This window comes from Lutra lutra, chromosome 3, assembly GCF_902655055.1.
Source record: "Lutra lutra chromosome 3, mLutLut1.2, whole genome shotgun sequence".
Lineage (NCBI taxonomy): Eukaryota > Metazoa > Chordata > Mammalia > Carnivora > Mustelidae > Lutra > Lutra lutra.
The window spans coordinates 191161450-191173777 of record NC_062280.1 but is presented as its reverse complement, the minus strand read 5'-3'; the positions used below and the strand labels follow the sequence as shown (position 1 = coordinate 191173777).

The following is a 12328-nucleotide window of genomic DNA, read 5'->3' as shown; positions in this document are numbered from 1 at the left end:
CACCCCAGATCTTGTGGTTTCTCCAGCAAAGGGAAAAAGAGTTACTGCTTAAGGAGCCCTTGGCTTAGATTCACAATGTCAAGGGTGGTAGCCTTTGTCTTATAACCTCAAAACAGTTTTCATGTTTCCAGCTCTGTGTCCTGACACTTCACTTTCTTGATACTCTGAATACATTCATGTACCTCTCCTTGCCGAACCCTTGCTCAGATGCCAGTTTCCCGGTCCTTGCCACATATCAGCACATATTACCCATATCGGCAAAATAGTGAGCACTATAATTAAGGAGGTGAAGTTGGAGAAAATAAATGATTAAAAGAACTATTCAGATACAACAAGTATGATGATGATTTAAAATGCTTGCTTTCAAAAGAAAATCGCGTTTTGTCATTTAAATTACATACACTATTTGAAAAATATTTAATTTTACCATTTTGATACACAATGAATTCAGTTCTTTATGGTATGGCTTTGTCAATCTAGCCACTCAGGAATGGATTACAGAATGGAAAATCAGATTAAGATACTCTCAGCTTTACAGTAAGGGGAAATTTATTCCCCAAATTCTTAGAAAACAGGCCAGATTTACTTGTTTCTAAAAAAGTGGTGTGATGTCAGTATTATTTCCTGCCTCAGACTACTTGTCTTGTTTCGTAATCCTTCTAAAAGTCCCAGAGAGCAATTAAAAGTTTTCAAAAATCACTAAGTAGTCTCTTTTCTGCAAATTCCAGGATGTGGCTAGTGCTCCAAAGCATCCAGTATTAGCAGTAGCCAGGCCAGTTCATTAGAGCTTTTAATTAATCCTGAAAGCGGAGGCCAAATAGGAGTGAGAACGAAGCCGGATGACTGTCTGGAATGAACCCCAAAGGTGGGAGTTGTCCGAGCAGGTTCGTTGTTAGCACAGGAGAGGGACCACCTCTGAATGCAAGAAAGTGAGCCTTGTTTTTCTGCCTGCCACTGGGAATGAGGCAAGCCAGGCCCCAAGGTATCAAAGGATACATTCACTATCCTCCCAGGGGCAGAGACTCGTGTCTGTGTGTGTGTGTGTGTGTGTGTGTGTGTGTGTGTGCGCGCGTAAGAGAAAGAGAGACAGAGAGAGAGATTCACTCCATGGGTTCAACCAGAAGTATGTTCCATTTATGACTTCTTTCTAGAACGTACAATGTCAATAAAAGAGAAACCTACTGATGGCCGTAAATGACAAGCTGCTCTTAGGGACTATGTTCCCTGTTGCGTATGGATTTGTTGTGCTGCGTACCTCCTTCTTTGCACCACTGACAGTTTCCTTGTGGAATGCAAACTTCAGAAACACATTTGGTGTAGCTGAGCCGCTATGAGTATTTTTTACAACAAAGGGACCACATTTTGGCTGCAAGAACACAGTGTTTTTCTGCTTATGTTCAATTCTTCAAGGGAAACAAGAAAAATATAAACAAGAATCTATATCTTTATCTATCTATATATCTTCTGTAAATTCCCATCATAGGTATATTTTGTGGAAATCTTGCGAATAACTTCATTAATGATCTCTTTTGTAAATTAGTGTGTTTGGCCTTTTTGGCCATTCTCACAAACGAGGGACAGATTGTAGTCAGCTCAAGTATATCAGACACACTTTGTCAGTTGTGGGGGAAGCACAGATTTTTGTCTTTTTCCCCAATATGCCAATCTCTGAGAATGTAGTTTAGAAAGTGTTTGCTACGGTAACAAGTACCTGTTTACAACCCCTGAGAGGAAGCTGTGAACAAGCTACACCCTACGAATGAAGGGGTAAAAAAGTTGTTCTCTTTCTGTCCCTGCAACTTCTTATTCTCTGTCCTTGCACACACAGGCTCTGGAATTTCCACTTACCAGGATGCCCGGGGCAGGGGGTTAGGAGGGCGGCACGTGTATCTGCCCTAGATCTTGTGTCTGTTGATCCTTTAGTGGTCACATGACCTCATTGGGAGACCTTTCCAGTGGTCACCATCCACCACCTACAGGTGCTCCTGTAACGCTGGGAGCCGATATCTGCCTCTCAAAGCATTCATCATGCTCTACTGTGGTCATTCCTTTTCTAGGTGGTAAAGCCTCTGATCTGGAAATATCTTCTTAGTCATCTCCATTCCTAGCATGTTGTGTGGCATAGAATAGGCCTTTCAAATTTAATCATTTTGAATGAATAGATGGACAAATGAAATAAAGTGGCCACACCAAGAATATGGGAAAAATAATTGCTGAAAAGGGGCTACGTAACGATAAGCATAGTTATGTTCATAAGTTGACAGTCATTACAAAAGGCCAGCACTAAACGTGTTGCAGCAAGCACTGACAGCCGTTTGATATCAGTAGAGAGAGATGACACTGGGAGTAATGAATAAAGCGATTTGAACACAACATCTTGAGCTGTTGCATTTGGCATTTAGTGAGTCCTGTGGATAGATGAGAGAAGAACACAATGGGCACTTGGTTCGCTCGATTATTATTACCTTTCTTTTAAAAACGTGAAAGTATGATGAGGTCGTTGTGTGGATTGTTTTTTAATAATAGCTGAAAAGGTTCTCATTTTACAGAGAAGGAAACTGAGGCTCAGATGGCCAAAGTGAATTGCCCAAGGTGATTAAGTTGGTTAATCACTGAACTGAGATGATAATCCTTGTGCTCCCATATATGGCTCAATCAATGCTCTCTACTATCTCTACTATCAGGAGTAATGATTAACTTAAAGCCGTACAACCCTTAAGTGCTGAGGTATTGTTTGGCGGTAGTTATAAACAATATTAGCAACAAGTTGAAGACACAATTTCTTAGATCTCAGACCCCTACATAATGTTATTTGTAAATACGATATTTTAAGAATTAAGAAATAAGGGCAGCTGGGTCACTTAAGCTCAGTCAGTTAAGCATCCAACTCTTGATTTTGCCTCAGGTCATGATCTCAGAGTCCTGAGATCAAGCCCCGAGTCAGGCTCCACACTCAGCTGAGAGCCTGCTTAAGATTCTCTCTCTACCCTCTGCCCCCTCCTCCTTCCCTCTGTCAAAACAAAACAAAACAAACAAAAAAGCCTTATGTCAGGCAGATAATTAATGTCTTTTGAAAAATAATTAACTGCTCCAAGGGATTCCAGTATTCATTTTGAAACATGGAAACTACTAAAGCCAAAATTTAAAAAATGGAAAATCCATGCCAATTTTTAGATATCACACTTAGAAGTCTCATAAAAACAATAGGATCCAATTGTTGAAGAATTTCTTCTGTAGTTACTTTATAAGCAAATAAATAAACAAACACATAGATAAATTTGCCATAGGTTTAAATAATGGTGGAAAAACACATTGCTTCAGTCAGCCAAAAAATAATTATGATGGCATCTACTATGTATTAGTCAGAGAAACAGGACCAATAAGATGTGAATATAGAAAGCAATGAGATTCATTTTATTTATTTACTTATTTATTTATTTTTATTTTTTCAACATTTTATTTATTTATTTGAGAGAGAGAGAGACTCTCCAGCAGACTTGCTATGGGGCTTGATCTCAGGACTCCAAAATCGTGACCTGATGCAAAACCAAGAGTGCAACACTCAACTGAATGAGCTACCAAGCACCCCAGTGGGATTCATTTTAAAGAATCAGCTCATGTGGGGTGCCTGGGTTGCTCAGTGGGTTAAAGCCTCTGCCTTTGGCTCAGGTCATGATCCCAGGGTCCTGGGATCGAGCCCTGCATCAGGCTCGCCGCTCTGCGGGGAGCCTGCTTCCCCCTCCATCTTCTCTGCCTGTCTCTCTGCTTCTTGTGATCTCTGTCTGTCAAATAAATAAATAAAATCTTAAAAAAAAAAAAATCAGCTCATGTGATTGTGGGGACTAGCAAGACCCAACTCTTCAGAGCAGGCCAGCAAGCTGGAAATTACAGAATGAGCTTGTTGCAGTCTTGAATCTAAAGGTAGTTTGGAGCCAGGATTCTTCTCAGAAGACTTCAGTACCTTCTCTGAAGGCCTTCAGTTGATTAGATGAGGCCCGCTCATGTTATGTAGAGTAATCTGCTGTACTCAAAATCTACTGATTTAAATGTTAATCATATCTAAAAAAAAATACCTTCATAGCAACATGTACATGGTGTTTGACCAAACAACTAGGCACCATAATCTAGACAAATTCACTCATAAATTTAACCATCACAGACTGTGTGTTAGGGGCTATATGGAATTGGAGGCTTTGCTGGGGAATGAATAGTAGAGTTTGGAAGACACCCAGTGAACAGCTGACCACTCAAACGTGAATTTCACACTTCCCAAGAGCCCAAAATGTCAAGTGTGGGTACTTTGAGAAATTACAGCAGAGATGTCTAATCCAGTCTGAGGGATTTGGAGTGGCTCCCCTAAGAAGGTGACATTGAGGCTGGGGGCCCCAAAAGCTGAAAGATGGGTTAACCAAACAAAGATGGGAGGAGAGATTCCCAAGCAGAGGAAAAAGTCCGGAGGTAGAAGGAGCATACCAAGAGCTGGGAAGCCCACCATGGTTGGACACCAGGACACTTGAAAGGGGAGGAGCCAAATCCTTCAGGATCTTACGGATGAGATTTGCCAGACGGACCTCAGTTAAGACAGGTTATGAAAAGTCTGTCTTAATGCTCTGTGGCTAGTGGGTCAGAAGGGCTAAGAGGGGCTGCAGGATGACTGGTCAGGGGACTAGAGAGTGGTGCAGGTGGAGGTAGAGATGGTGAGAGCTGAATGAGCTCAAAAGATATTTTGGAGGATATTAAGGGACACATGATGATGAGTTATGGAAGTTGGGGGAGAAGTAGGTGTCAAGGAGATTCCTAAGTCTCAAGCTTGCTCAGTACTTTGGATGAAGGTCTCATGGTGCTGCTTATTATGAAGAACTGTTGGTGACGGAGTCCATGTTCAGTAATGGGTGTAGAGTTGGAGACACTTGGGGTGTAGCTAGGTGGAGACATCTAATAGGTAGGTAGACACATACCACTGAGACTCCAAAAGACACCTAGGGTGAGAGAGAACTGAAACTATGGAAATGGATTTGTCTGCATAGGGAGAGAGATATCATGAGAAGAGAGAGGAGGCTAAGAACCAAGCTCAGAGCAACTCAGGCCCGAGGGCCAGTTACAGGAGGAGGAGATGGAAAAGGAGAATGACCTGAGAAGCAGGGATGAAACCAGCATCTTCCAAGTCAGCAACACTGCCTCTCTCTCTCCCTAACCACAACTGGGAAAGGTTTTCTGTTTTTAAGGACTTGCGTGATTAGGTTGGGCCCACCCAGAAACCAGGATAATCCCTCAAGACTTTTAGCCTTGTTCACATCTATAACCTTAATTCCACTTGCCACGTAACATAACACATCCAAGTGTTCCAGCGAATAGGACGTGGCCATCTTTAGGGGGCCATTATCCTGCCTAGCACTAAAGCGACTATGTGGAATGCTTCTCAGAAGTTGCAGAAGATAAAAACTGAAAATGGTCCAGTTGGATGGGGCACATGGAAATAAACTAGAGCAAGTTCAGTGGGTTGGAGTTCATGAAAATGGGCTAAAAATTCCATCAGAGAGATTAAAAAGTAGATAATTTTTTTCAAGAAATCCAACTGTAAGGAATGCAGGTCTTGAAACCCACTTAAGCATGAGTGAATATTTATTAGGACTGGAAGAATCATTGTCTATTTTTAGAGTTTGGCTGATGGCAGCAAGAATTCTACCTTCCCTAATTCCAGAGAGCCTCTTGTTCTATCACGAATATCTGAGGGGAGTGAAGAAGGAAATAATTAACATTAACAAATAAAAATAAAACCTAGAAGATTTTTGTTAACTGTGACAACGAAACTAAGATAAATAACAAATATACATTCTAAAAACTCTTGATGTTTATTTCCACTTCTAAAAAGAGTAATCATCATGTGGTTTTAGATACATGAGTTCCAGGGCAATTAATCATCTAATAAATGTGTCTCTAACAAGCATTTGCTAATAGCTTGATGTTGGCAAAAATAATATGTTTCAAATCTGCTGCCTCTGAAGCCAAAAGATTTCAACATAATATCTGTACTGATGAGAGTTGTGCCTAAAATGAGAATCAGTGTTAATATGAAAAAAAGGTAGACTAAAAAAGGAAAAAAAAAATACTCTAATACTTACCAACCAGTGAAATCATAATAGTTAACAATTACTGAGTGATTGACTAATTTCTAGTGCTATTCTGGGACTAGTAGTTTGGCTCATTTAGTCATTACAACATTCCTACAAGTAGGTAAAAAGTCTATCCCCATTTTAGAGGTGTGGAAACTGAGGCAGCACACACCAGGACTCGGGTTCCAATCTAAGCAGTGGACAAATGTCGTGGTACCAGGAACAATCAGTAACACCTGACACTTACTGTCTGCCGTGTACCCTGTTGTAAGTACCTTACAGACCTAAGTCATTACAGGTTTGCCAGAGTCCTGGGAGAGAGGCATTTCCCTGCCATCGCCTGAGGAAGAAACTGAGGCACAGATAGGGGAGGTCACACATGCAGTAAAGGCTAAGCTAGAAGTCACATCCAGCAGACTGCCTCCGGAGTGCAGTTTCCTACCCAAATAGCTGAAGGATGATGTTTTTTGAACTTTGTCATGGAGATTGTACTTTCTTAAACATTGCTGCTGTTGTCTTCTTAAAGTCTTAGAAATGAAAAAAAATGCTAATTTTGATGGGCTTCCCTCTCTGAAGTGCATCTTCACCTTCCTTAAGTTAAGACTTGGGTGATGTATGAAGTTTCTTTCAGCTGCGTAATCACGTACAAAACGCCGTTTGTATTATGCGTCTGAGTCCCTTCTGTTCTTCTGACAAATCTTTATTGTTGTGTCTTTACATGTGTTTTGACTGTATGTTGCATTTTATGATTGTAATGATTACTAATTATTTATAATGAGCATTTATTGAGCATTATTGTTATTATTGAACCTTTCTTCAACAAGCTGGGTTCCAGGCTGAGGGCATCCCCTGGTTTCCTTTCCTTCATCTTCACACAGGCTTTGCTTCTGAGTCCGGTTGCTCTTCCTAGCTGACAGATAAAGAAACTGAGCTTAGAAACATTTAGAAACTGTGTTCCAGTCACACCGCTCGAAATTGGCAGGGTGTGAGCTCAAAACCCAGCACAGCTTCCCCTGAAACCCTTACCACTTTGCCCGAATGTGTGGGTTCCACATCAGAAACTCGGATGAGACCTCAGCAAGGATGGATATTTGGCCTACATATAACAAGGCGAAATGAGGAGAAATACATTCTATGTCTGTCTAAAACCATCTCTCTCTGACATAACCAGGCGGTAATGTCCACAGTGAGACCTTTCCCCTGGAGTTTTGCATGTGGGATCCAAAGGAGCAGCTTAACATGGGACTAGAGGGAACAATTCTTTAAATACTTCTTGCCTAAAGCCAGTAGACTGATTATTTCCTTGCAGCTAACGGAACTCTGAAGGAAAACACTTGAGGTGTCTGAAATGCAGGTGAGGCTTCTAGGGCTTTGTTTATGGCGTAGACAGACCTGGGTGAGCTGTCACCAGACCTGAGGTGTGTGTGTGTGTCAGCCCGTGAATGTGTGTGTGTGTGTGTGTGTGCGGTTGCCTCAAGCAGGTGAGGGATCTCAGGAAATTGGGGGTCAGACTCTAGACCTAGACCTAGACTCTCTCTTTCTAGAGAAAGCATATTATGTACAGGGAAGAAAGCAATCAGTTGAATAGAAGAGGGTATTAAAGAAGAAACAGACCCAACATGTCTGCCTCAATTTGGCCGTAAGCTGAGGGATGGAGACTGTCCTGAGGACGGTCCCCACTTAGGAAATGCCTAGAAACGTTGAAGTAGTGGGAAATAAGTAGTAATACAATCATGGATTTAGAAGGCTTGTGAAATCGTCTAGCCTCAACTTTGGCCACCACACAAGCTGTGTGAATTCCCTCAGATAGCAGCTTTTCGGGGCCCATTTTAAAGGTCAGTCCAGAATGAGATTCCGCAGTCGCCTTTCCAATGATGACCTGTACTTGCTCCCAAGAAAGCCATTACTTATCTAAATCCTTGTACATCAATTTAATCTCCACTTACCCTCCACAATGATGAAACAGGGATACATCACCGTCCACCTAAAAGACGTTCATGTTCCTGGAGCTGTCACCAAATCACCCCATAATCTCTTTTTTTCCCAGTGCCATCCCTTTGGTTTCTTCAGTCTCGTCTTGTTTTGTCTGGTTTCATTTCTCAGTTGCACATCTGCCAACACAGAAGGCCAAGTGTCATTTATGAGACTCATAGTAGTTATACCATATGGAAAATGACTGTCATCATTTCCTATTGCTTAGAAGTAGAAAAGTCGAATTTGTGCCCACAGTTAGGATAAGCATTTTGTGAATAACAAGGAAGCCCCAAGCACATTAACATTCCTTACAAATCCACAGGAAAATTCCTTCCTCTGCTTATCTGGGTCTTGGTCTTTAATGACAAAAACAATGATGGTAATGGTGTTCTTACAAAGCACTACTGTGAGGATGCATCAGGTATCATTCGAGAATGTTTACTGTCGTCAATGCTATGAACACCTTCCCAGAATCATGAATTTGACCTCTGTGTCCATATTGGGCAGCTATCAGTGAAGGCTGATTACATTATTCATTTTAATCAACATCTACAAGGGTCAAAATCGGCTAACCTCTTTGTAATTTGTTCACAGAAACGTAACCTGGAATAGCTTAGCTATCCCAGATACGCACTGCTCACCAGAGCTGGAGGAAGGCTACCAGTGCCCGCCAGGATTTAAATGCATGGATCTGGAAGACCTGGGACTTAGCAGGCAAGAGCTGGGCTACAGTGGCTTTAATGAGATAGGTCTGTCTTACCGCTAAAACACATTTTCAGTTTCTATTTTACAATGTTTATGAAATGGAAAGAATACTTGTGTGGTTGATACTTTCTGTTACGATTGCCTGTACAGCATTTAAGAAGCACAGCGGCAGATTTTAAGCTTCTGCCTGGACTGTGATACCGTCTGTCCCACAGTCTGTAAACTACAGTCTGCTTGGATGGGTTTTCCGCAGGGTCTGTAGAAAGTGAGATATCCCTGATGTGAGACTATTTTGATTCCTAATTAGAGCACTTAAAAATAGTTGTTGAGCCAGGTTCAAGGCTTGTTGACTTAAAAATAAGCAAGGCTTGGTTTCCTTCCACATGTACCTGTACTCCAGTAGGCAAGGTAAGTCTTATGTCTCCGAGATAGTAGCCATTAATGAGTGCATGAGAGCTGGAAAGTAATCCTGGAACAGAAGACCACTAAGGAGATACTTACTGAATATCCATCAACGGTGTAATAAATGTGTGGGAAGTGTTTATACACGAATACGATGTGCTCACAAATGTATACATTTATCTGTGGGCTTATCCTATGAAGTCTTAAAATGTGCCGTTATATACAGTAATGGAGGCTCTTAGCTTCTGCCATTTACTTGATATCATTGCATTTATTATAATCCTGTGCAAGTTGTACAAATTTCATTACTGAATCAAAGAAAAAAAGGACCACCCATTATTTTATGCTTTGAGAATCTGTCTTAGCCACCCGTAGACTGGGTGGTGTACGTCATGTAAATTCATCTCACACCAGTCTGGAGGCTGGAAGTCCAAGATCAGGGTGGCAGCACGGTTGGTTCTGGTGAGGCCCCTTGCCTTGGCTTGCACGTGGCTGTCTTCTCACCATGCTCTTACATGGGGGTGGGGGTGGGGAGAGAGAGTGAGAAAGTGTATGGGGGACAGGGATGGAGGCAGGAAGAGGGAGAGGGAGAGAACGCTCTGGACTTTTCTTGTAAGGAAAATAATCCCATGATGAGAGAGCACCCTCCTGACATCATCTAGATCGAATCAACCTTCCAAAGGCCCCATCTCCTAATACCATCGAATTGGGGGTTCTGACTTCAACATATGCAGTTGGGGTCGGGAGAGTACAAACATTCAGGCCATAACAGGATTGTTATCAGAATCATTTGGAAAAAAGAAAACAAAAACCAATTTTTCCTTAAAGTTTCAAGGCCCAGGTGCAGGTGCATTTAAGAGCATTTAGACACTCACAGGGTCTTAGAGAAAAGTCTCAGTGTATGGCAAGGTGGTGGTTATGCTCCTTTGGAAGTCAAATCTATTTTGTGACTTTTGGTGTGGTTTCCTATCTCAGCGGGCAGCTGTACAATGGGGGGGTTTCATGGCCAGGGAAGAAAGCATGAGTTCCTTTCAACCCTGAAGGCAACTGCTATGAACGTAGCCAGTCGATCTTTGCACATCAGAAATGGTGCCTGATAAATCCTCCTGTCAGTCACCCTGGCCTTTAGTCATATCAACTCTCAGACAGACTGCAGGATGGCATCAAGAACTCTGGGCCAAATACTGGAATTTCAGAGAGAATATGTGAAGATCTTGCACTGATTGAGAAATACTTTTTGGATATATGAACTAAACCACAAGGCTACAGCCTCTGGATAGAATAGAATACTGAACTGGGCCTGAAAAACAAAATACTTGGTATTTAAAAAATGAGTTTTGCAAATAACATTCCTAAATTTTTATTCTTCTATTTTAATATGCCTTCAGAGGTGGATTTCCAGCACTGAATTTAGATGGATAATCTTTCATCCCTTTGGCCAATGACACAATTTCGAAAAGTCAAAAAATTTAGGAGCCAGCAGAGGTAGAAGCATTTCCGTTTGCTACTCTCTTAAACTTACCAGGCTTTGGAATCCATCTTACCTCCTTCCTCTCAGATCCTGAGAGCAGAGGACTTTTAGGCATTACACAGTGACTTTCAGGGATGAGCAGGAATCACAGTTACGGTGTGGGAGATGGGATATATAGGTTTGGTAAACCGGCGGAACAAGCTGAGGGAATTCTAGCAGCTGGGGCACAGGTGGAGTGCATGGCTTCTTGGAACCCGTAGCTCCCCCTTTCTCTGAAAGGCGGCTCACTGGGCGTACCCATGTCTTGTATGGAGCGCAGCGAGCATTCAATAGTGAGGCTGTCCTTGCACAAAAGCCTCCAGTCCTTTCAAATCATATTGCTAAATCAAGCCATTTCCTGGCCTTTTGAATGAAGCAATTGTGCCTAATCTCAAAATGCAGCATTATATTCAAGCTGACTCAGCTTTCTCCACTGTGACTTCCAATGACTAACCAGTGGACTCTCTTTGAGGGAGGGAGTTTCCTCATAGAGTGTGTTGGCTTGAGAAGCCTGACTCAAGTAGAGAACTGCCCTCCGGGCCACGGGCCCCCACAAAGGCAATAATCTTACTGTTTATTTGCACATTTATCTCCCAAGGATTTAAACTCCTTGAAAACAGGAAGTACATTTTTTCATCTCTGTGTCTTCAGGGCCTGGCGCAATGCTGGCCTCTGTAAATATTTACTAATGGACTGAACAAAGTATATGTCCCTTTGATTTGACGGTGACCAGTCATGTTTCTGTTGGGATATAGAGCCATAATGGAGAATTAAGTTGTTTTCTTGTTGTTCTTTCCCCCAGTTTTCTGTTTTCATTGGCACTATTCGCCGCTCTTCATGACTTGCCTTTCTAGACAAGCTCAATTTGGTCTGCTTGTGTCTTTTTCTCAAATGATGCTTGAGTTCAATGGCATTGAATGATGAATGGTTACATAATGAATTGTTAACTTTGTACGATAATCAAAAAATTTTAAAATGGTCACTGTAGTTTGGACTGAAATGGTCTGATACTATGCATCTATGTAGATAACACACGTTGGAGTGTTCTAGATAATCTTTTTATGGAAACAAAACACAACTTTCCCCCAAAAAATGAGGAAAAGAAGTTATTTTCTTAGACACACATGATCATGTCTTTTTGCATGCCGTTGAATTTAAAACAATTAGGTGCCTAATTGTGCATGTAAATTTGACCAATGTATTTCATACGTAAGCAAGCATGATTAATTTAAAAAGAAGCACATTTCCTCTTCTTACTAATCAAATTGTCATACAATACATTGAATTTCAATGCATTTATGAAGTTTCATTTATAACTAGCTTTATGTCTCATTAAAACTTAAAATTGATGATGTTGAGAAACTCAATTTTTAAAACATATTAAAAGTCAGAGTCATTAAAGTAGAAAAATTACACAGAGCCCCAGCTGTAAAATTGCAGAGTAAAGACAACTTCGTATCTCTGAAATCAGCCACCATCAAGGAGACTGAGAAACAGAGATGTAATTTCCATATTCAAGACTCTGAAAAACCTGTAATTAATAGACCACAGATCAGAAGACCGGGTTATCTAACAGATTAGTTCCTGAAAGGGTTCTGGCTCCTGAGGATCTCAGGCAGAGCCA

The 12328-nt window shown here is 41.4% G+C and overlaps 1 protein-coding gene across 1 annotated transcript in view; it reads left to right on the top strand.

Moving 5' to 3' along the window:
- The window catches only part of NALCN (sodium leak channel, non-selective), a 310211-nt gene that overhangs the window by 45875 nt on the left and 252008 nt on the right, over positions 1-12328 (top strand). The window contains exon 7 of the mRNA XM_047720335.1: positions 8682-8836. Coding sequence (XP_047576291.1) covers positions 8682-8836 — 155 coding nt within the window. The remainder of the gene's footprint in view (positions 1-8681; positions 8837-12328) is intronic.